Source organism: Syngnathus scovelli, chromosome 12 (genome assembly GCF_024217435.2).
Source record: "Syngnathus scovelli strain Florida chromosome 12, RoL_Ssco_1.2, whole genome shotgun sequence".
NCBI lineage: Eukaryota > Metazoa > Chordata > Actinopteri > Syngnathiformes > Syngnathidae > Syngnathus > Syngnathus scovelli.
Genome location: NC_090858.1, coordinates 12,330,993 through 12,352,207, shown reverse-complemented (window position 1 = coordinate 12,352,207; position 21,215 = coordinate 12,330,993). Strand labels below are relative to the sequence as shown.

Below are 21,215 nucleotides of genomic sequence, written 5' to 3'. Positions count from 1 at the left end.
GTTCAAGACAAGAGCCATGTTGCGAGCTCGTGAAAATCTGTTGACGAGCGAAGGTAGCAGTGCGCAACAACCTAAGCGCATGTCACCAATATCAACAGGACCCAGCTCTGTGGTACCTGGGATTTCCAACTTCAAATGATTGTGGGGCACTGGCATGGAGTGGACACGTCTACGACGCAGATTGCAATACCAAAAGGCTGTTTGTCTGTCAAAAAGGTGTGGCGGTCACGCACCGTCACCACCAGGCACATTTAGTTTGTGCTCATTTGCGCTCCTTCTCGCACCCTTGTTGCCCGGCGCATTCGACCTCAGCAGCTCCCAGGTGGGTGGGCGTCTCAACGTTAAGGAGCCGCATGTCGTCTTGTGCGGCAATTCTCCCGACTTGTGGCTTGCAGGCTGGAGTGACAAATGCGGCTGGGAGTGGCTCGACAACCCTGCCACCGGCTTCTGCTACCTGATGCGAGGAAGCGTCCGCAAAACCTGGAAAGAGGCGCACGACGACTGCAAGCTCCACGGAGCTGACCTGCTCGCCATCACCGACTCCCATGAGCAGGCCTTTGTACACGGTAGGCCAGCGGCTGGGTGTGTGTGTGTCTCTCTCACACGTTGATGTAGACCCCCCTCTGTTGTGTCTGCTTGTACGCTTTGCTTTACGCTTGTTCATGTGTCTGGCGTCGCCTGAGCCAAAATCCAAATGCACCCGGTTCAATATTTCTTGGTTAATGTATGGCGCCAAATCAACCCTTTTGGAGCTTGTAGCCATGTTCAGATGCTCACCGTCACCCAAAACGGACCCGAGTGGCGTTTTCCTCCAATCCCGAGCAGGTGACCCCACGCGACGGGGCCACACGGCCTGGCCAATGTTGGCGGGCCTCATCGCAGCGCCCCAGAGTCAACGGCGGCACAGAGTTGCCTTCTAACGTGCCCCCGCGCGCTTCTGTACGATGTTGTCCACTCTCACTCCATGTTCAAACTTTGATTCAAAGGTCACAGCAAGGCTCTACTGACATCTCCCTCCCTGTGGCTGGACGCCAAAGCCTCCCTCGCCGAGGACGGCAGCAGCTGGGCCGACGGCTCCCCGTTCAGCTACGTCCACTCGAGCACAGGTTTGTCTCGAGCGTTGCTCGTATTGAGCGCTTGGCGTGGTGGGCTTAGTCTCTGTTGCCACCTTGCAGGTCACCATGACAACAAATCCAAAGGAGACTCTTTCCTTCCTCACTGGCAACGGCTACTGGAAATTTGATGTGCGAGAACAAGAGAGGCTACATCTGCAAGAGAAAGAGGTAGGACGGGATGGCACGGGACGGGACAGCCCGCTCCATCTCAAGGCATGTTGACCTTTGGCTTTGGTCTTGCAGCGGCGACAGCGTGACCAGCTCCGCTGCCTCACGCTGGTAAGAAATTGCCACTTGCAAAAATAGCGGCCAGAAATGAGCAACCCTGGCCTCGCAGGCTTCGTCAAGGTCGAGGTATCCAAGAACGCGGACGGCCGCGCCACTTGTCCCGAGGGAAAAGCCATCCGCATCCAGTCGGCCTTCTACGGACGGAGGAGCGGCGACGTCTGCCCAACCCCAATGAGATCAGACGGTAGGAGGCCATCCGTCATTTGGTTTTGCGCAGCTACGGATTTTAGTTATTGATCTGACAATTTTGCGAGTTCGTTCTGTCAAGAGAAGACCAGTAGATCAATCAGACCAAATTTACCAATTGTTTATTCCTGACAAAGCGCACTAATACAGGCCTGGGTCCCGGGTCCCTCACACTAAAACTCGTGCGTTTTTGTGACCACCAAAAGACGACACATTCTTCCGGGTTGCCCAGTTTTGAAGAAACACAATATGAATATTAAAGCATGTATAACTGTGAGATGATTGGTCGATGGCCATCTCCTCCCCGTCTCGGTGTTATCGCTGAGGTCAGGCGGTTGGGTTTTCCCCGAGAAGCCCGACCACCTGGACGTGATGTTCTCATTTCTCACCGACCTTGAGGTGTTCTCGTCCGGTACTCCCTGTCTGGGCCCATTCCACAACACTTCGAAGAAAACAAGTTCATGCAGTTTGCCTGCACATTCTTCGCCACCCACCAATCCACACGAGCACTCCAATACTAAATATTAATATGATTATAAGTTTAACACAACCTTAAAAAATATGTTTGCAAACTGCCGAAAGCACATTTCCCTTTAAGCGCCAGGCTGACGTGCAACTGGCTGCTCGCTCGCAGTTCACTACAAGAATGCGACAACTATCGCCAGTGCCTCATCAAGCCCATGAAGGAGGACCGCTGCCCAACATTTCCAAATACCTCCAGATGATCTACACCTGCGAAGCAGACGGTAGGCCTTTTCTCTCTTTTTGCCATATGAATTGTTGTGTCAACAAACCGCGCAAGACGGTACTGCGAGCGTCCACCTATGCATGAGGTAAGTCAGTCGGGCACAAAATTAACTGATTTGGCTGTCCAAAGAGTTTTCAAAGTCTGGGCAACACGCAAGGCAAAATTGAAGCTGAAAGCCTCCTCCTTTGCGAGGGGCTTCACCGCGGACAAAGCGCGCCTGAATGCGGAAAGCTGCTGGAAACCGTCAGCAAATTGTATGTAGAAAACTCGGTGGTCGCCGGCACTCGTACGCTAACTAAACAATCGCGGCCCTTCCTCAGCTGTCATAAGCTGGATCGAGATGAACTTCGGTGAGACCAAACAGGTGACAGCCCTCGCCATCCAGCCGTGTCCATCGGCCTCCCACGGGTACCGGTCCAAACTTGAGATGCGCCACAGTGTGGACGGACGGGCCTACACCAAGCACCCCCAGCTAGTGAGTGAGCAGCCGCTGAGCCGTCCGGATTTGCACATTTGTTATCCACAAATGCAAATGCGGCGGTGGCTGCTTTCTTCCCAGTTTGCTCCCGACGGGACTCAGATGCTGACCGTGCCTGTGATGGCCCAGTACATGCGCATCTACCCGCTGAACCACCGATGGAGCATCGGCATCCGCTTTGATGTCTTGGGATGCGAGCTTGGCAGTGAGCGAGCGCGCCGTTGCGCCGGCCCGCCGTCAAAAACAGACTCTGACTTTCTCTTGCCTCCGCAGATATGATCAGCTGCGACCAGTGGCGTGCTGACGTCGGCTTCGACGGCCATCCCAAAACGTGAGTGGCCGCGGCGTGTCACAGGTTTCGCCATAGATCTCACGACGGCCGTCGGTCGTGTCGTGTCGCAGGGTCTTGTGTCAAGTTGGAACACCAAGTTTACAGCACGTCGGTGTACAAAGCGGTACACGCCGGCGTCATTCGTGACAAGACGGGAGGAGAGTGCACCTTGCTGAGAGCGCCGCCGCGGAATGGCTTCACCGACTCCATCCGAAACGAAATCACCTCCAAACAGTGAGTGGCCCGTTTTCAGCGCTCGATCCGATGACGGAAGCCAGCTAACGACCGCTCGAATCTCCGCAGATCCGACCAAATGGGGGCTTTGGCTTTCACCTTTGCCGACGAAGGTGAGCTTACGGATCACTGTCGCGTCAATCTATGATGACACCTCACTTCATCTCATGGGCAGAGACGAGATGCCTGGGACCAGTTTGCGAGCTCTTGCTACAAAGCTTTTGACGACAAAAAGACCTGGGCCGATGCTCAACACGCCTGCAGGAGAAAGCCGGCGAGGAGAAGAAAATAAAATAGAAAGAAAGAAAAGAGTCGCTCAGGTTAAATACACAGTGTGTCCAGTGAGGTGTCAAAAAAGCCTTTCAAGAAAATTTGAAAAGATGCCATATTTCTTTTGTGCACCCCGTCAGTTCAGTACTCAATTGTATAGTGTCGTGTTTTGAAGTTTGCCTCGTGTCCTCAAAGTCTGGTGTCAGATCAGTGTGGATGACTCTTGCTCTTTTGTTGATGGTGATGTTGCACTCAATTGTACAGTGTCGTGTTATAAAGTTTGCCTCATGTCCATTGAAATGTCAAAAATCCAAGAAAACAAAATTTTGCTCTTCTGTTTCTGGTGATGTTGCTTGTCTTAAAGTAACGTGGTCGAGGTTTGGTTTGAGGATTTTCAACTAAGCATAACGTTTGTCTCTGCCTAACATGTTCCTAACCCTTTTGAACATGATGTAACTTTCAGTGTTTCCAATCATGTACTCCAAAATTGTGCTTGTCAACATGTTCAATAAATTTGCACTTAAATTTTGAAACGCACATCAGGACTATTTTATAAATTTCAGCGATGCTCTCACAATAATGGGACCAGCACGGTACAGTTGCGCGGTCGGCGGTGCGCTGCAGTAGCGCTGCGCACTTCGGTCCACTTAAACTTTGGAAAGTACATCAATTTTCTAAATCTCAGCGATGGCTCTATCACAATAATGCGACCAGCGCGGTGAAGTTGCGCGGTCGGCGACGCGCTACGGTTGCGCGAAACCGAGGTTTAAATCCATCTATTCATTTTCTGTACCGCTTTGTCCCCAGGGGGATCGCGGGCGTACTGGAGCCTATCCCAGCCGTCATTGGGCAGTAGGCGGGGGACACCCTGAACTGGTTGCCAGCCAATCGCAGGGCACACAGAGACAAATAACCATTCTTACTCGCACTCACACCTATGGGCAATTTGGATTACTACGTAAATCGGCCGACCAAGCATGTTTTTGGAATATGGGAGGAAACCGGAGTGCCCGGAGAAAACCCACACGGACACGGGGAGAACATGCAAACTCCACACAGTGAGGGCCGGAGGTGGAATCGAATCCGCACCTTCCTAACTCGGAGGCGGACGTGCTAGCCAGTGTGCCACCGAGCTGCATCTTCATGAAAAAAAAGTGGGGGTTTTTTCTTCATTAAAAAAGCCTTACTTTATAATTTTTTTTGGATAAAAAAGTCATACATGGTCATTTTTTAACCTTACATGCTCTTTTTTTTAAGTATTATTAAAAACAGTCTCGCTCGCTTTGTTTTGGTTTGATTCCAGCTCGCGTATTGTCACCACCTAATGTCCTCTGCGTCATTGACACAGCGACCCGCATAAATAGCGCCCACCCCTCCCAACGCTCCACCCTCACCCCCACGAACGTGCGCATGCGTGTGCGTGTTTTCGTGACTTGTCACCCCTCATATAAGGTGCACTTGACCGTTGGTGAAGCCTCATCAGTGAGGCATTCCTAGTTTCTTGTAGACAGTCATGAAGACGACGTTTGAAGACTTGTCTTGTTTTTGTCAGCGAACTGGAGACTAAAAACTTTGGACTTCCACCATTTGGAACGTGAACATTTTGGATTCTCGTCATCACCTTTGGCTTCCTCGGGTAATGTCGACTTCAACCAAACGTGCATGAAATCTTCTTCAAACCTGGTCTTAGTGATTTGACCACAAAATAAAATATTTACAAAAATCTCCATATGCAACTTCTTGGGGAAATGCACGCGAATTATTAAGTGCTGCCACCTGAGTGTTGCACGTGTTGACTGCAGAAGGCGCCTGCAGAAGTCAGAGGAGGTAGAGAGGAGAGGAAGACCATGAGCGCCACGCACCACCACCACACCATTATCTCCCACAACAGCACCTCCAAGTGGACCACAAGCTCCGGCTTCGGTTTGCCTGTTAACGCGTACCGGCCCTCCGAGCTAAAGACCGCCGCCGAAGCCTCGCCGACGGTGAGTCTAACTTTGCGCTTACAAATTCCACCGAGAATGAGCGTCATTTAACGCTCGCCGGATTTCTGACGTCGCACCTGAGCGTACAAGGACAAATGAATTAAATGGAAGTTATTAACGGGACGTCGGTCATTATATCGGCTGTAAAAAATAATCAAAATAACTGAAATAATTTAATGGCACAAATTTTACACGTGGTTAATGAAACTGACATGATGGGAGAACGTGCGCGTGAACGCTCAAAAATGTCCGTCTAATAACGTCTTGAAGGCAGCATGGGTCTAACCAATATGTGTTTTGGGAGTGAATTGACATGTTTCAGGGCTTGATATTAGGGAAATGTGCAAAAATATCGACACAATCGGTGCACGAGGGTGAGGTCTGCAGCACATACAGTATCGATCACAAGGGAAACTTCTCTGACCTACTTCACTGTGCATGCTACATGCACAACTGTCCCTCAGCGTCAACACTCAGCAGTTTACTCTCGAGTTACTCTGACTGGAACACACATTCATATGGAGACAAATATTAAAACAAGTTCCCAGCGCTCGATGATGGTGGTACCGGAAGACCTGAAACTCTTTCAAGGCTTGGATCAAATGATGACGTGGTCGCAGCTGTCAAATTGATATGAAGGATTTGTGCCTGCTAAAAATTGGACTGGGAAACACTGGGGTGTTCTTGAAAGACATGGATCACATGCAGCGTGACAGCTTCATACTTTGGATGAACGACTTGATCCCACTGGAAAATGGCAACGAAAGTCCCAGAGAATTGCTCGTAAGGTTTGAATCAAAAGGTTGTCAATGGCAGTGGTAGCTTGTGATGTCAATGTCAATCAAGACACCTGATGTCTTCAGGACCTTTGGATTGAGCGCTTGGAGATAATGGAAGTCAGGTATGCTGGGATTGTTACAAAATCAAACTGCAGCATGACCCAGTTTGCACTTTGCATCATTGATTGAAACGCATGTAGAGAAAACAGACTTTGAATTAGCATTAGCAAAACTAAAATTATTCGCACTATTCGCACATTATTTCGCACTGCTCCTAAAAACAATTCTTCTGGAGTTTTCAGGCACTTAAAAAATGGGCACTCATTTGTCAGAAGAATGCTCGACAATGTGTAACTTTATGTTCAATGTGTGGAGTGTGGTTCATCGTGGAACTACACCGCATACCTGTTGGCCACTACCTCCTAGCAAAAGGTGGATTTTCCTGGTTTAACAAAGGTTAAAACAAAAACAAAAAAAGTACCCATACGCAATCAGTCCAAAAGGGCATTCGCATGCAATGAGCGGCACTCACGCTATCAGCTTTGTTTTGAGAAAAGTTCCTATCTACTTCATCTTTTAACGTTCCCGCGTGGGAATTTGGGGAAACGGACACTGGAGCTGAGTGCCGCGTTTGTTTTTTTCTTCTTAGACCGGTTAGATATTCCCGCAGGAAGACATGGAATTGAGAAGGCACTTCTCCCCTCTCCGACCTCCATTTTTGTTCAACGCTGCTGAAATGGAGACAGGAAACAGGCGGTTTAATTAATGGCACGACTCGGTGGAGAGATTCGTCATTCAGTTCTCTCAGGATGAATTAATTCTGCTGGCAGCTGCTTAGCCAAACGGGCTAACGCATAGGCTTCTCGCCGTGCCAAATGCTAATGTGATTACATGACATCCAACAGCGGCTAAATGGCAAAATGGGAGTGCTCCAAACACAACCGGCAGACGGTGACATGGCTTTCTGAGACTTTTGTTTCATTGTTCTAGATGTGGCAACCGATTGTGTACAACTGACATTGTGGCCTAAAGCTTTCAAACCTTTGCGGGCACTAGCAAGATTCATCCAATTTAGCTGCCATGCTCTGCCCAAAGCAAATAATCGAAACAAGAATCTTTTGCAATTTGATAACAATTAGACAAAATCTTGCTGGTCTTTGAGGGACCCATGAAAGTGGCCAAGTTTGATTGCAAGCAAAATGTCCAAGACTCTTTGAATTCTCAGCATGGGTTCTTGAGGCTTTTTTGTGGGCTTTCTCATGGTGGACTGCCCACCAAATCACGCGCTGCTCAGTCAAACTTTTCCAATATAGGTGAATTCTCGCCCTCGTCCTCCAGGCGGTGATGCCGCATCGGCCCCCCCACCCATTCCCCACGGTGAACGTGCCCGACCACGCCCACTACACCATCGGCTCCGTCATCCTCGCCATCGGCATCACCGGATTGCTCGGCAACTTCCTGGTCATCTATGCTTTCAGCAGGTGAGCGTACATCCAAATATGGTCACAAGGCCGCAATGATGTCATCTATACTTTTAATGTAGCAGCAGCTCCTATTGGTTGCGATCCGCCACGTGACACATACCCATTCTGACCCATTCTGACCCATTCTGCGTGTGCGTTCAGGAGCCGCAGCCTGCGCACGCCGGCCAACATGTTCATCATCAACTTGGCCGTCACCGACCTGCTGATGTGCGTCACGCAGGCGCCCGTCTTTTTTGCCAGCAGTATGCACAAGAGGTGGATCTTTGGCGAGAAAGGTATGCGTGTCCTGGACTGGTCACAAGCCACAAACAAGTGCTGTACACAGAAACATGGCAGAAAATGAAAGTATTTGGCTTGCCTCTTTAAACTTGGTAACATGAGCTCAGTCTTCGTGTATGCCGTAGCGTGTGAGCTGTATGCGTTCTGCGGCGCGCTGTTTGGGATCTGCTCCATGATCACGCTGACGGTGATCGCCGTGGACCGCTACTTTGTCATCACGCGACCCCTGACCTCCATCGGCATGTTGTCGCGCGAACGGGCCCTTGCAATCCTGGCGGCCGCATGGGTGTACTCGCTGGGATGGAGCCTGCCACCCTTCTTCGGATGGAGTGAGCACGCGCGCACACGCACTTACGCAGCAAACGTTGCCTTGTTTGAGCCAGCGCCACTTTGCAGATCCTCCATTTATAAAATGGACAACCATGTTGCAAGGGATAAAACTAAAGAAAATATGCAGAAAAATGAAGGTAACAGTACAAAATGGACCAAAGTCCAAAATAAGATTCACAGCAGTGGGAAAAATGGACTCAAAAAAGTGATCAGACAATGACCAGACTGGGAAACTATCAAAAAGTGATCAATCATCTTTCGATGTTTGAGAGGTGCTTAACCCGTGCGTGTGCGTGTGTGCGTCTCTGTGTGCACCTGCGGCAGGCGCATACGTGCCTGAGGGGCTCCTGACGTCGTGCACGTGGGACTACATGACCTTCACGCCGTCGGTGCGAGCGTACACCATGCTGCTGTTTGTCTTTGTCTTCTTCCTGCCGCTTCTCGTCATCGTCTACTGTTACGTCTTCATCTTCAGAGCAATCCGCAACACCAACAAGTTAGTGCGCCGACACACTACATCAGTGGTCCCCAACCTTTTTGCGGACCGGCCTTTGTATAAATCAATAATAAATTTAAATAAGTAAATACATTTATAATAAATATATAAATACGATGAAATAAAATGATACGACTGGCATAAAAACAAGTATAAACGACATAAAAATAAAACTCACCATTACATTGAATTAGTGGGAGCACTGAGCTTGTTTCTCAGAAATGAGCCGGTCCCATCTTGGCGTAATCGGAGACAATGACACCCGAAGTGGTTAAGGTTTGTCTTTTAATGCAGGATGCTTTGTCTCCATGTGCCGAAGCAGTTTTGAAGGCTTCATTGCCTCGTTAGCTAGCCTGTCGCCACATATTATGCAGAGTGGGCTTGGCACGTCAGAGTCACCGGTGGCGATGAATCCATATTTTAAGTAGGACTCCAGAAATGTTCTTTTAAATGCAGCTTTCCTTTTCATAGAAGTGGTAGCCTCTTCTTCTTCAGTCTCCTCATTGGGTTTTTTTCCCTTTCCGAAGAAGCTTTCCAAACTTCTCTGTTTCATGCTCATTTTTGCTTGCCTCACGGGTTCGACTGGGGTGACATGTCACGTGACCGAGACGAGCGTCTTGTGTCAAGAGACACAGCGACGGATTTAATTGGGAGAGAATTGTCAAATTCTTTATATTTTTCAAAATAAATTCTTACTAAGTTTTGCTAGCTTTGCGGTCTCGACTGGGAAAACATGTCACGTGACTGGGACGAGCGTCTTGACCAGAATGAATTGATCGTCGATTAAAAAAAAAAAAAAAAAATATATATATATATATATATATATATATATATATATTTTTTTTTTTTTTTCCTGTGCAGCTTGGCGGCCCGGTAAATGACGCACGGACCGGTACCGGTCGGCGGACCGGGGTTTGGGGACCCCTGCACTACATGACACTATAAATGCTAAAAATCCTTAGGCTGCCAGGTTTGGCCTTTTTCCACAGTTGTTGATTAAAAACAAATAGAACAACGCATGGCGGAGTACTGGTTAGGACGTCGGCCTCACACCTCAGAAATGTGGTCGATTCCGACTCCACCCATCCTGTGTGGAGTTTTCGTGTTTTGCCCGTGCCTGCGTGGGTTTTCTCTGGGTTTCCTTCCACATTACAAAGAAGTTGGCCAAATGTGTGCTTTTTTTAATCCCAAATTAATATAATTTTTAATATTGTTTTTTTTTTTTAAAAAGATACCTCCAATATCAATACATTCAACAATATTATTTGTTCTCAAAATGTGCCTCCAAATAAAATTTTAATTAAAATGAATTTTCAGTCCTTTTTAACTCTTTATTTTATCCGATTAACGATTTATCAATACCATCTCTTTTTATCTCATGTATTCCCTCTACTATGCACAACAAAGCGGTGCTCCAAATTTTGTCAGAGTTGCTGTTCAATGATTAGATTCAATTCCATATTTATCACAAGTGATTCACTTTCATTCCATTTAAAACTCTTTGTTTGGGTGAATGAAGAAATTTTTTGGTCAACCGTGTGCGTGTGTTTTAGGGCGGTGGGCAAAGTGAGCGGCAGCGGGGTGCACACCCACGTGGCCTCTCGCCACTCAGCCAAGTCCTTCCAGCGGCTGCAGAACGAGTGGAAGATGGCCAAGATCGCACTGATCGTTATTTTGCTCTACGTGGTCTCCTGGTCGCCGTACTCCACCGTGGCGCTCACCGCCTTCGCCGGGTAAAACCGAGGCATTGGCACCCGAGCTTGCCGTGCTCATGTGTTGAGAATACAAATGGAGAGGGGAAGCGCCAAGCGGCGGCCGGCCTGCGTGCAATCCTTGTTCTTTTGTGAAGGTACGCCGACATGCTGACGCCCTACATGAACTCTGTGCCTGCCGTCATCGCCAAGGCCTCGGCCATCCACAACCCCATCATCTACGCCATCACGCATCCCAAGTACAGGTAGAAGACTAAAGAATCGGGCGTAAACTCCTGCATTCTTCGGTTAGATTCCAGACCACACCCCAAGAGTCGAAGTGCGCAAAGTAGCGACGCGGTAGTTCTTGTGTGACTATTTGATTTGAGAGACCATCTGTCTGCCTAGCATCACGTCAAGACTTTCAGGCGTTCTGCCCGTGAAGTCGAACCGCTCAGTTGACCTAAATGTTAACTGGGCTGGATAGGAACCCCCCCCCCTACACACACACACACATGCAAAATGCAAGTCACATCATCGCGGGATAAAAAGGGCTTAAAGCATTGTTATCATCACTTTGCTGATTAAATTGTGGCACTATGGTGGCATCTGAAGCTGAAACCCACTCTCAAGTGGACCATAACTGCAAATCCATCCATCCATCCATCCATCCATCCATCCATCCATCCATCCATCCATCCATCCATCCATCCATCCATCCATCCATCCATCCATCCATCCATCCATCCATCCATCCATCCATCCATCCATCCATCCATCCATCCATCCATCCATTCAATCACTTTGCTGATTGAATTGTGGCACTATGGTGGCATGTGAAGCTCATGTTACACTAAACCCACTCACAAGTGGACCATAACGGCAAATCCATCCATCCATTTTCTGCACGGGGCAACACCCTGAAACGGTCGCCAGCCAATCACAGAGCACATGCAGACTGGCAATTTGGAGCAATCAATCGGCCAGCCTACCACGGACGTTTTGGGGTGTGAGAGGAAACCAGAGCACAGGCACGGGGGGGACATAGAAACTCTTCACGGGAAGCCAGAATGGAACTCTGCACCTCTGAACTGTGATGCAGATGTGCGAACCAGTCGACCACCGTGCCAATCTCAACTAAAGCAATGTAAATTTAGAAAAGGAAAGTTACAGTCAAGCTAAAACTATACTTGGCAGTCTTGAACAAAGTGAGGAGAATTCATCAAGTGCGTACTGTGTGAGTCGCATCAGATACAGACGCATAACGAGGGCAGGGTATTCACGCATTTGTGCGGCATTGTTGTTCAGGGTGGCGTTGGCCAAGTATATCCCGTATCTCGGCACACTTCTGTGCGTGCGGCCCCTGGACCTTCGTTCGGCCAGCAGCAGTTTTGTCTCCACACGGCGCTCCACTGTCACTAGCCAGAGCTCTGACATCAGCGCACACTTCCGGCGAGGACACAGCAAGAGCCGCCTCTCCTCTGTCTCCGACAGCGAATCGGTGAGCCCACCGCATCATGCCCTTTATTTGTCCCGAAGCATTGCAGAGTCAGCAGGGAGACATCGGAATGTCTCCAGTGTGCCCGCGGTCATCCTCAAGTGTGGTGGCAAGCTGTCTGCAACACTTCAGGCATCCCAGGATGCTTCCCGAGCAGATGCCTGAGCCACCTCATCTGGTCCTGGCTCTTCTCTTTGCGGGGAAGCAGTGGCCCTACATTGAGCTTACTAAATTCACCAATACCTTTTACAACTGCACCCGAAGCATTTCAAGTTTGCTTTTTTTCATCTGATCTTCATCCAGTCTTCCACTTTAATCACCCAAAAATGGTGCATGTTTTTCCGTTTCCCGGACAGGGCTTAACTGACACGGAGGCGGACCAGTCCAGTCTGAGCTCTTGCCCCGCCAGCCGCCAGGTGTCCTGCGATATCAGCGGGGACACGGCAGAATTCTCCGAATTCAAATCGTCGTCCAGCTTCAAGGGGAAAATGAAAAATCACGATTCGGGAATCTTTGAGAGGGTCAGCCGCATGTTGATGATGTCATTTTTAGTTTTTTTGGGGCATACTTTTGACCTTGATCCTTGTGTATGTTTGTTTGTTTTTGCTCAGGCATCGTTTGACATGGACATTTCCACGACTGGCGTCAGCGAACGCAGTGGCATTCCAAACGTGAGTATCAAAAGCACAACAAAGGCAACAGTTGTCCACTTTCTAGGATCATTTATTTCATTTGAACATATGCTCACTCAGGAATGACTATCCACCATTTAAAATTCTGCTTCGAAACAGGGGTGCTAACGATGGACTGCGGGTAAATCGAATTTCACATTATTTTACAAATTTTGCGCAACAGCAGAGCACCGACGTGGCCGACATTCACGTGAGCAGAAGCGCGCTAGGTCGCATCCCGAGCATCGTCATTACCTCCGAGTCCAGCCCCTTCCTTCCCGTTGGACGCAGTGGGTCACGCTCTGCCCACGCCAAGGCCACCTACAGCAGCACCGGGGTGGGCTCTGGGTGAGCCACGTCCTAAACCGCCTCCTTTCCATCCACCTTTGAAACACACACAAAGCCACAATGAGAAGTGTTACTTCTGTCAGTTTCGTCAAAACATTCCAATCACAATTACATTTTCCCAAAATAAAACTTCAAGTATTTACATTCAACAAAATGTTTTCAATAGTTATCAACAGGATGTTTAATGTGATTTTGTGTCTTTTGATGACATTGTGAGCGTGAGGGTAACGTGACTTAATTGTGTTATTTTACTCAATATATTTGTGTTATTTCTTCTGTTTGAATGTTTCCTTGACAACAAACGTGAGTTGGGAGCCTGGCTTGGAACTGTTGATGGGCCTCTGTCAGAGCAAACAAGCAATAAGATGTTTTCATTTGCTTGCTTGTGTTGTCACAAGTCAAGTATTTTATTTTATTTTTCATAACCTTCCAAACCTAAAATGTGAAGTAATACACTGTGTAAAATCATGTTGTTGCTGTGTTCTTTCAAGGACTTATTGTATCTGTATGCTTATGTCATTGTTTCTATTTTTAATTAAAAAAACAACAACTTCATGAACATGAACACAACGACGATGTAAAACCCTTCAATGGGTTAAAATGAACAATGGACCGGTCACAAATGTTAGGGTCAATATATTGTAAGCCTCGCCATTCACTGTCAGGGCACCAAAAGACACTGACACAATGACACTCACACTCAATTTTCAATCAAGTCGACATGCTGGGATGCAACTACATACAGGAACTGTGAGGCACACTTTTTATTTTATTATTATTTTTTTTACAAACATTCAATCAATGGTATGTTTATCATTCAGTTGTGTTTCTAATATTTTGACAGGGCAGTTGCTTAATGAGAGTGGTGGGCCGCAGGGCCTGCAAGGCCTTCGCTGCTGGCCTAAAAATATCTGAATCACAGACTGATGTTAGTTATATTTTGTCCATCCGTATTAGATCATTCCAAATGGTCTGTCCGCTTCCTTTCATTGTTAGTTGTGCTGCTTCCAGATGTGTATTTTCATATTTAAGCATTTAACCAATCACATTTCAGCCACTATTTGTTGCCAGGGTCAAAGAAATCTGCTTGGAGGCCTCCACAATCAGTTCTGTGGGCCCTGTAGCATAAAATAAATGTCAATCAAATTGTTGCTTCAACCAATCAGATTTTGAGTTGGCGACACCAAGGCCCTCTATCAGGCGTACGGAAATGTCAGCGTATTCATATGCTTTGATTGGATAGTCAAAGCAGTGTACTAGCCAGAGCTAGCAAACTGCATCTGTAGCGAGCTGCACAAGCAAATTTATTGTTGTGTTGATTTAATAGCCATTTTGTCAATCCACAATGGCTGAAGGAGGAGAAGAAATATATTTGGTTGCAGATTTACGTTAAAAGCCATTTTCAAGACGGACTTTTCAAGAAAAGGTGGACATTGTTAATCGAGCAATAAAGTGAATTAAGACTTATGCCAGAAATACGACAGGGCAGGCTTGACTTTCAACATTAGCTTCGATGGCAATAGAAAAGGACTTCTTGATGGAACTGAAACGCACGGATAATCTGCACAACAGAGTACCGTATTTTTCGGACTAAAAGTGGCTCCGGAATATAGGTCGCATTAGCCATAAAATGCACAATAACGTGAAAAAAACCATATAAGTCGCTCCGGAGTATAAGTCGCATTTTGGGGGGAATTTATTCGACAAAATCCAACACCAAGAACAGACATGAACGAGCAACAACAGGCTAAACGATAGGTATGCTAACGTGACATAAACAGAAATGAAGAGCTGAGAACGGGCTTGACGTAACATTCAGAGTTATTCAAATAACTATTACATAAATAACACGTTTATAAAACCATCTTTGTCATTCCAATTCATTAAATCCATCGATCGTCCTTTGTCAACAATGGGTACGCGCCGCTGACGGCGCTTGCACTTCAAAATATTCCACAGGCCCATGTAACGATATATAAATTATATATCAAATAACTATTATATAAGCAATAATATTATCAAACCATCTGTGTCACTCCAAATCATTAAATCCATCGATCAAATTCCTCGTCCTTTGTCAACAACGCCGCGCGTGCGCCCTGATGTCAGCCTCGTCGTTATTCCACAGATCTAGTATATAGTTATATAGTATATCTAGTATATACTAGTTATATATAATTGTAGCGTTAACAAAGTACAAGGACCCAAGCACCAGTGTCGACTTCCAGGCATGTGGCGGCGTCGACTTCCATCCCCGGAGGTGGCGCTTGCAGCCACGGAGGTGGAAGAGAGCTCCATAGAATAGGACGGGGCGTGCGTAAAAGCCATGTCCGAGCCCCATCCACCGTCCCCGGACAACCACCCGGCCGAACACCGGCCCCCGACTTCCATCCACGGAGGTGAAAGAGAGCTCCGTAGAGTAGGACTGGGTGTGCATAGAAACCATGTCCGAGCCGCATACACCGTCCCCGGGCAGCCACCCGGCCGAGCGCCGGCCCCCGACTTGTGAAAGAGAGCTCAGTAGAGTAGGACCGGGCATGCGTAAAAGCCATGTCTGAGCCCCATGCACCGTTCGCGGACAGCCACCCGGCCGAGCGCCGGCCCCCGACTTCCATCCACGGAGGTGAAAGAGAGCTCCGTAGAGTAGGACCGGGCGTGCGTAAAAGCCATGTCCGAGGCCCATCCACCGTCCCCGGGCAGCCACCCGGCCAAGCGCCGGCCCCCGACTTCCATCCACAGAGGTGAAAGAGAGCTCCGTAGAGCAGGACCGGGCGTGCGTAAAAGCCATAATAGTTTTTCAAACCTTCTGTGTCACTCCAAATCCTTAAATCCTTCAAACTCTTCGTCCTCCGTGTCACTTACAAACAAAGCCGCTAATGATGCCGGTAGTACGTCATCTTCGTCATCCCATGATCGAATCTTTGTCCTTTATGTAAACAACCGCCGCGCTGCTGACGTTACTTGAAATTCAAATTACAGTAATCCCTTGCTACATTGCGGTTCGTTTATCGCGGTTTCACATTTTTTTTTTGTGGAAAATTTATGAAAAAAATTCACATATAAGTCGCTCCTCAGTTTAAGTCGCCAATCACCTGTTATCCAATTTACTCACTGCGTGCTCGTTTGATTTCTTCAGATTTAGGAAAATGCTAAGACACTGAAGCACAAATTAGATTTACACAGGTTGGTTGAGTTCAATCACAATTCTTGTTCAGAAAGCTCTGTTTTCAGGAAAGTACAATACAGCGCTGGGCCCTTCAAGAGCGGAAAGTCTCCATTCAGAAAAGGCAATGTTCAAGGTTCTTTGATCAGCTTATATTCAGTTGCACATTGTGGGCCGAGATTGATGGGTGATGAGTCTTTGGGGTGCGGCAAGTTCACCATGGGAGTGGGTGCTGGTTATGGGTGATTCGGTGTGTGTGGGGGCTGTTGTCTTCCATCCCGTCTTTTGGCCTTGGCGATCATCTTTGGCCGAGTCCTTGGCTGGCTCCCTGTGGCACCTGCTGGTTTTATCTCCACGTGACATTCCTGTGAACATTCTTCTCCAATCTTGGACATACACTGTCGTATCTCATTCTTTCTTTGTTAGGCAAAATATTTCCCTCTGTGCAGAGCGTTCAGTGGTAATCAAAAACTGGCGTCTAGCATTAGTCAAAACATAAGATACAATCAAGTACTGAACGGTCAGGACGACTCTGGCCGTGTCCATGATTTAGAGAAAAACATCAGGCATGCATTACACAGTTCCTTAAGGGTCATTAAGCTATTTAGGCAATATATCAAAAAACATTTATTTCAAAGTGCTCAGAAATATCTATCAGATCATAAAGTTTATAAAAACCTTTCTCATTACCACTTATCAAAAATGTCTAGTTATGTCTTCTTTATTGATTTGGTGTGTAGGTATAATTATATGCTTAAAATGTTTCTTTTATTGATTTAATATGTGAATATACTTGTCTGCTTATGTACTTTATTCAATGAGGTTTGAACACATCTGTTTGTGTAGCTAGGCAGGACTTTTTGTATTTTGACCCCATTCCTTCACCCTCACTGGAAAATGTTTGGGGACCCCTGTTTTCGGGCGTATCAGGGAGCGTCCTCAAGTGACGCCCCGTTGTTGCTGTCCCTTTAAATAAAAAGCCCGCGCGCCACAGAAGAAGTAAAACAGCCGAGAAGACGAAAATCTTCCGCCCCACTCGCCCACTGCTGGGTCCAAACGCTGGGAGTGGGGGGAGCCCAGCCGGGTGAGCTGATTCTACAGCGATACTCCCCAAAGTCCACAGGTGCTCCGTAGCACAGCTGAGGGGAGTCCAGCCGGGCGAGCTGGATCCAGAGAGAAACTCCCCAAAGTCCACAGGTGCTCCGAAGCACAGTCGGGGGGTGGGGGGTGGTGGAAGCCCAGCCGGGCGAGCTAGATCCAGGGAGAACCCCCCCCCCCCAAAAAAAAAAAAAGTCCACAGATGCTCCGTAGCACAGCCGCAAAGCCACAATGGCGGCTTAACACTTACAACAGGTACTTTGACGCTCGTTTCTCCTTCCTCTTCGTGTCCTGTTCTTGCTGCCTAATCTCCTTTATCTTCATGATCACCATCATCCTTACCGGCCGGCGGCACGCACCGTAAAATGAATCCAATGCAAGTTGCTTGTGAAGTCATCTTGTGCGGTCGCTGTAATGCGCGGCGCCATTTTTAGACGTGTGCGCTGAATTTACTGCACGGCGCGTCGCCATTGGGCGGAAAAGGTAGCAGCTGATCGTCAGAATTTGCGCTGTCGTCAACAGGAAGAACAATAGTGATTTATGTCACCTCAAACAACAGTAAAACGAAATACAAAAATTAGCACAGTAAACAAATAAAATCAACGCAAGAAGGTTAAAACCATGAAATATCAGTCCACTGTATTGATGGACTGCGTTTCAAATATCTAGCCACAGAAAGCGAAAAGTAAAAGGAACAACAGTTACACAAGTGCAAACTGATCAATTAAAATCACTTATAGATTACAGTTCTTTAAAATGGTGATGAGAAAATGCTCAATTTGCACCAAAACCCAATGGATTTATTTTTTAATGACCTTTCCAAAAGTGCATCTAAATAACTAAATGACTTTTGAATAATTTTGATTTAAGTTTTAATTTAAATGTTCAATTTAGCACCCCACTGATATGGTTTTTAGGCCAATTCCACTATTTAGCAGAACAATTCTAATAAATTATTACATGGCTGATTGATTAAAAAAAAATCATATAATAAAATTAAAAAAAAAATGTCCAGTAAAGATATGTATTAAAGGAAGAATAGTTCACACTTTCTAAGTGTCCTTCAGACTTTGTTTAAGGTAACAGACAGGAATTTTCAGATGTGTATGTGATTTATTGCTCTGATCTTTAAGCAAGAAGCCGCAAGAAATTGTGTGCACTGCGGTGTGTCTTTGTGTTGTTTGTGAGTGTATAACCATCCCCAGTAATGGGATCTTTTTGGGAACGATCTCAGATGTTCCCTCCGGCAGGCCCCTTGCATCTCGGCCGAGATACAGTATCGCTCCACCAGGCAACATTGGCGACATTCCTGCCTGTGACAAAAGTGTCTAAACTTAGACGCTGATAGCCTACTGGTGGCCTATTAGCTGCTATGTTTCACACACACACACACACACACACACACACACACACACACACACACACACACACACACACACACACACACACACACACACACACACACACACACACACACACACACACACACACACATTCTTAGGACTATGGTAGCTAAAGAAATCCATTTGATTTAAAACGAACAGATGGTCCATGTCATATGTAGAACAGATTTAAAAAAGTTATTGGGTATGCAAGAAACAGTGGCACCTCGACTTGCCAGTTCGTTCCGTGACCGATTTTTCTAATTTTATTCCCTTACATATGAAAATCAAGTTACCTCATTAAAATAAATTGAAAGGCCATGAATCCATTAGCGCCCCTAGAAAACTGCCATAATCTATGGATTTTTTTTTTTTTTTTTTTAAGAGATGATTGAGTACTGATAACGACCTAGCTCTATTGAACCGGTAGTGGCCTTATTTGTTCATAATGTTTTGTCACTGCGTTGAAATGAAATTTTATGTATCAAAAAATTACTAGAAGTAATTTAATATTGGTAATTGTAATACGTATAATACTGTAATACTCAAACTTGTATTTGTTTTAGAAAAAAGCGGTATTGAACTTCGCTAATGTTTTTGATGTAGAAAGCAAACCTACAGGTATCTTAATTAATTGATTAATTTACAACTAATTGTGCCTATTTGAGAGATTAATAATTGTTAACATTGTTCACCAAATCATTATTTGCACCTCACAGCACTATTTTAATAAAACAAACAAAAAAACTTCAGTGCAAAGCTTCTCTTAGGTAATAAAAGTAATGATATAATAGAAAAATAAAAACACACATTAAGGAAAAATAATTACCGTAATTTCCGGTGTATAAGCCGGACCGGCGTATAAGCCGCACCAACTAAAATTCGGGGATATTTTAGTTTTTTTCTTACATAAGCCGCACTAGACTATAAGATGCACGTGCACACGAGTTTTTTACAAAGAAAGACAGGACACAGAAAGCCTATTTGAAGTTTGAATAACATACTTTAACATGTCTTTCTAAACATTGCCTGTGACGCAGCAGTAGTACCACAGCAACACGGAAGTGTGTACGCGAGTTATTAACAAAGAAATACTGGACACAGAAAGCTTTTTTAAAGTTTTAATAACATACCTTAACATTTCTTTCCAAACACTGCCTGTGACGCGGCAGTAATACCGCAGCAACACGGAAGTAATACAGCACTAATAGGGTTTGATAAAATAAAACATACCGGTAAAAGTCACTGAGACGCGGCGGTAACACAGCAGCAATACGGTAGCACAGCACTAACAGGACTGGTTAAAGTAAAAGTAAAAAAAAAAGAGCTTCATTGTCTTCATCTTCCTCCTGTGCACTGAAACCGTCGAAGTCTTCCTCCTCAATTTCCGATTGGAATAGCGTTAGATATCCTTCGCCACACACTTTCTCAGTATCTCTTTCGTTGTCGTTTTTATCCATTTCTTCTAGCATTTTCCATGATGAGGGTCTGTTCATGCTAATCTTATTCATGCACGAAGCGCTAAATTACATTAAACGAGCGAGCGACACGTATAGCTCCAGAGTAGACGGGACCATGAAATAAAGAAAAGGGTGCCGCAACACAATGTCATCAACATCGACTGCCTTTAGCTTAAAAGCGACATCATGCATTTCTTTTGTCCCCCATAATGACGGTTTGTGTATAAAAGCTTCCTTTCAGTAATGTCCGTCTTGATCGCGTTCTGCGTGATGCGCAAAATGTTGTAAACACAAACTAGCACGTCTTTTTCGGCGCATTATCTCTTCTTTGCCTGTCTCGCTCTTGCTTCCTGCTAGAGCGCCCCCTGGAGGCCGGAGGCCGTAAAAATCCATAAGTACGCCACGCCGCCATTTAAGCCTCAGGGTTCAAAGTAACCTTCTGAATAAAATGCATTAAAAGTTCACATTCATTACAACTTGTTTTTGGTGAGTAAAATGTCAGAAGAATTGAATTTAAATGCTGATTGATTGGGTTTTAATACAATGCAGATGGTCCAAACAGCGCCACTGCTTTGTGTAATCTCTGAGTCACATGGCAGAGTAAGAGAAAGGGTTTAGAGCACAGGTGTCAAACTCAAGGTCCGGGGGCCAGATACGGCCCGCCACATCATTCTATGTGGCCCACGAAGACAAATTGTGCATCAAATTCGTGTGTCATTACTAGAATTGCAAATTGTCTTCACTTTTAATATCTTTTTTTAAAAATATTTGACCAGTTTTTACTCGTCTGATTTGAAAACGAGTTATTTGTCGGTTTGTTTTGTAGCGTTTACTGTATATAATAGTGTTAAGAGTAAAAGTGATCAATTCATAACAAAAATCACGAAAAAAATCTTATATA

The 21,215-nt window shown here is 46.1% G+C and overlaps 2 protein-coding genes across 9 annotated transcripts; both read left to right on the top strand.

Moving 5' to 3' along the window:
- The first annotated feature begins 101 nt into the window (after window positions 1-101).
- Window positions 102-4,183, top strand: LOC125978135 (lactadherin-like). 5 transcript variants are annotated; one of them, XM_068652492.1, is made up of 13 exons: window positions 102-322; window positions 396-566; window positions 987-1,106; window positions 1,176-1,283; window positions 1,359-1,394; window positions 1,453-1,587; window positions 2,188-2,591; window positions 2,658-2,812; window positions 2,897-3,020; window positions 3,089-3,146; window positions 3,218-3,380; window positions 3,450-3,493; window positions 3,556-4,183. In XM_068652492.1, the coding sequence occupies exons 7-11, from the start codon at window positions 2,414-2,416 to the stop codon at window positions 3,291-3,293; spliced, it is 591 nt and encodes a 196-aa protein (XP_068508593.1). In that variant the 5' UTR covers window positions 102-322; window positions 396-566; window positions 987-1,106; window positions 1,176-1,283; window positions 1,359-1,394; window positions 1,453-1,587; window positions 2,188-2,413; the 3' UTR covers window positions 3,294-3,380; window positions 3,450-3,493; window positions 3,556-4,183. The 5 variants fall into 5 exon arrangements, with proteins under 5 accessions (XP_068508593.1, XP_068508594.1, XP_068508595.1 ...); XM_068652493.1 differs by having other exon boundaries at window positions 2,224-2,335; window positions 3,450-4,183; XM_068652494.1 differs by having other exon boundaries at window positions 2,194-2,335; window positions 3,450-4,183.
- An 874-nt stretch (window positions 4,184-5,057) lies between these two features.
- Window positions 5,058-13,766, top strand: LOC125978106 (melanopsin-A). 4 transcript variants are annotated; one of them, XM_049735157.2, is made up of 12 exons: window positions 5,058-5,286; window positions 5,453-5,635; window positions 7,753-7,895; window positions 8,040-8,173; window positions 8,303-8,506; window positions 8,832-9,003; window positions 10,557-10,736; window positions 10,853-10,960; window positions 12,003-12,195; window positions 12,549-12,713; window positions 12,804-12,863; window positions 13,051-13,766. In XM_049735157.2, exons 2-12 carry the CDS (start codon window positions 5,498-5,500, stop codon window positions 13,213-13,215), a joined length of 1,662 nt encoding a protein of 553 aa, XP_049591114.1. In that variant the 5' UTR covers window positions 5,058-5,286; window positions 5,453-5,497; the 3' UTR covers window positions 13,216-13,766. The 4 variants fall into 4 exon arrangements, with proteins under 4 accessions (XP_049591114.1, XP_049591113.1, XP_049591117.1 ...); XM_049735156.2 differs by having other exon boundaries at window positions 13,048-13,766; XM_049735158.1 differs by lacking the exon at window positions 5,058-5,286 and having other exon boundaries at window positions 5,490-5,635; window positions 7,728-7,895; window positions 13,048-13,766.
- Window positions 13,767-21,215: the final 7,449 nt, after the last annotated feature.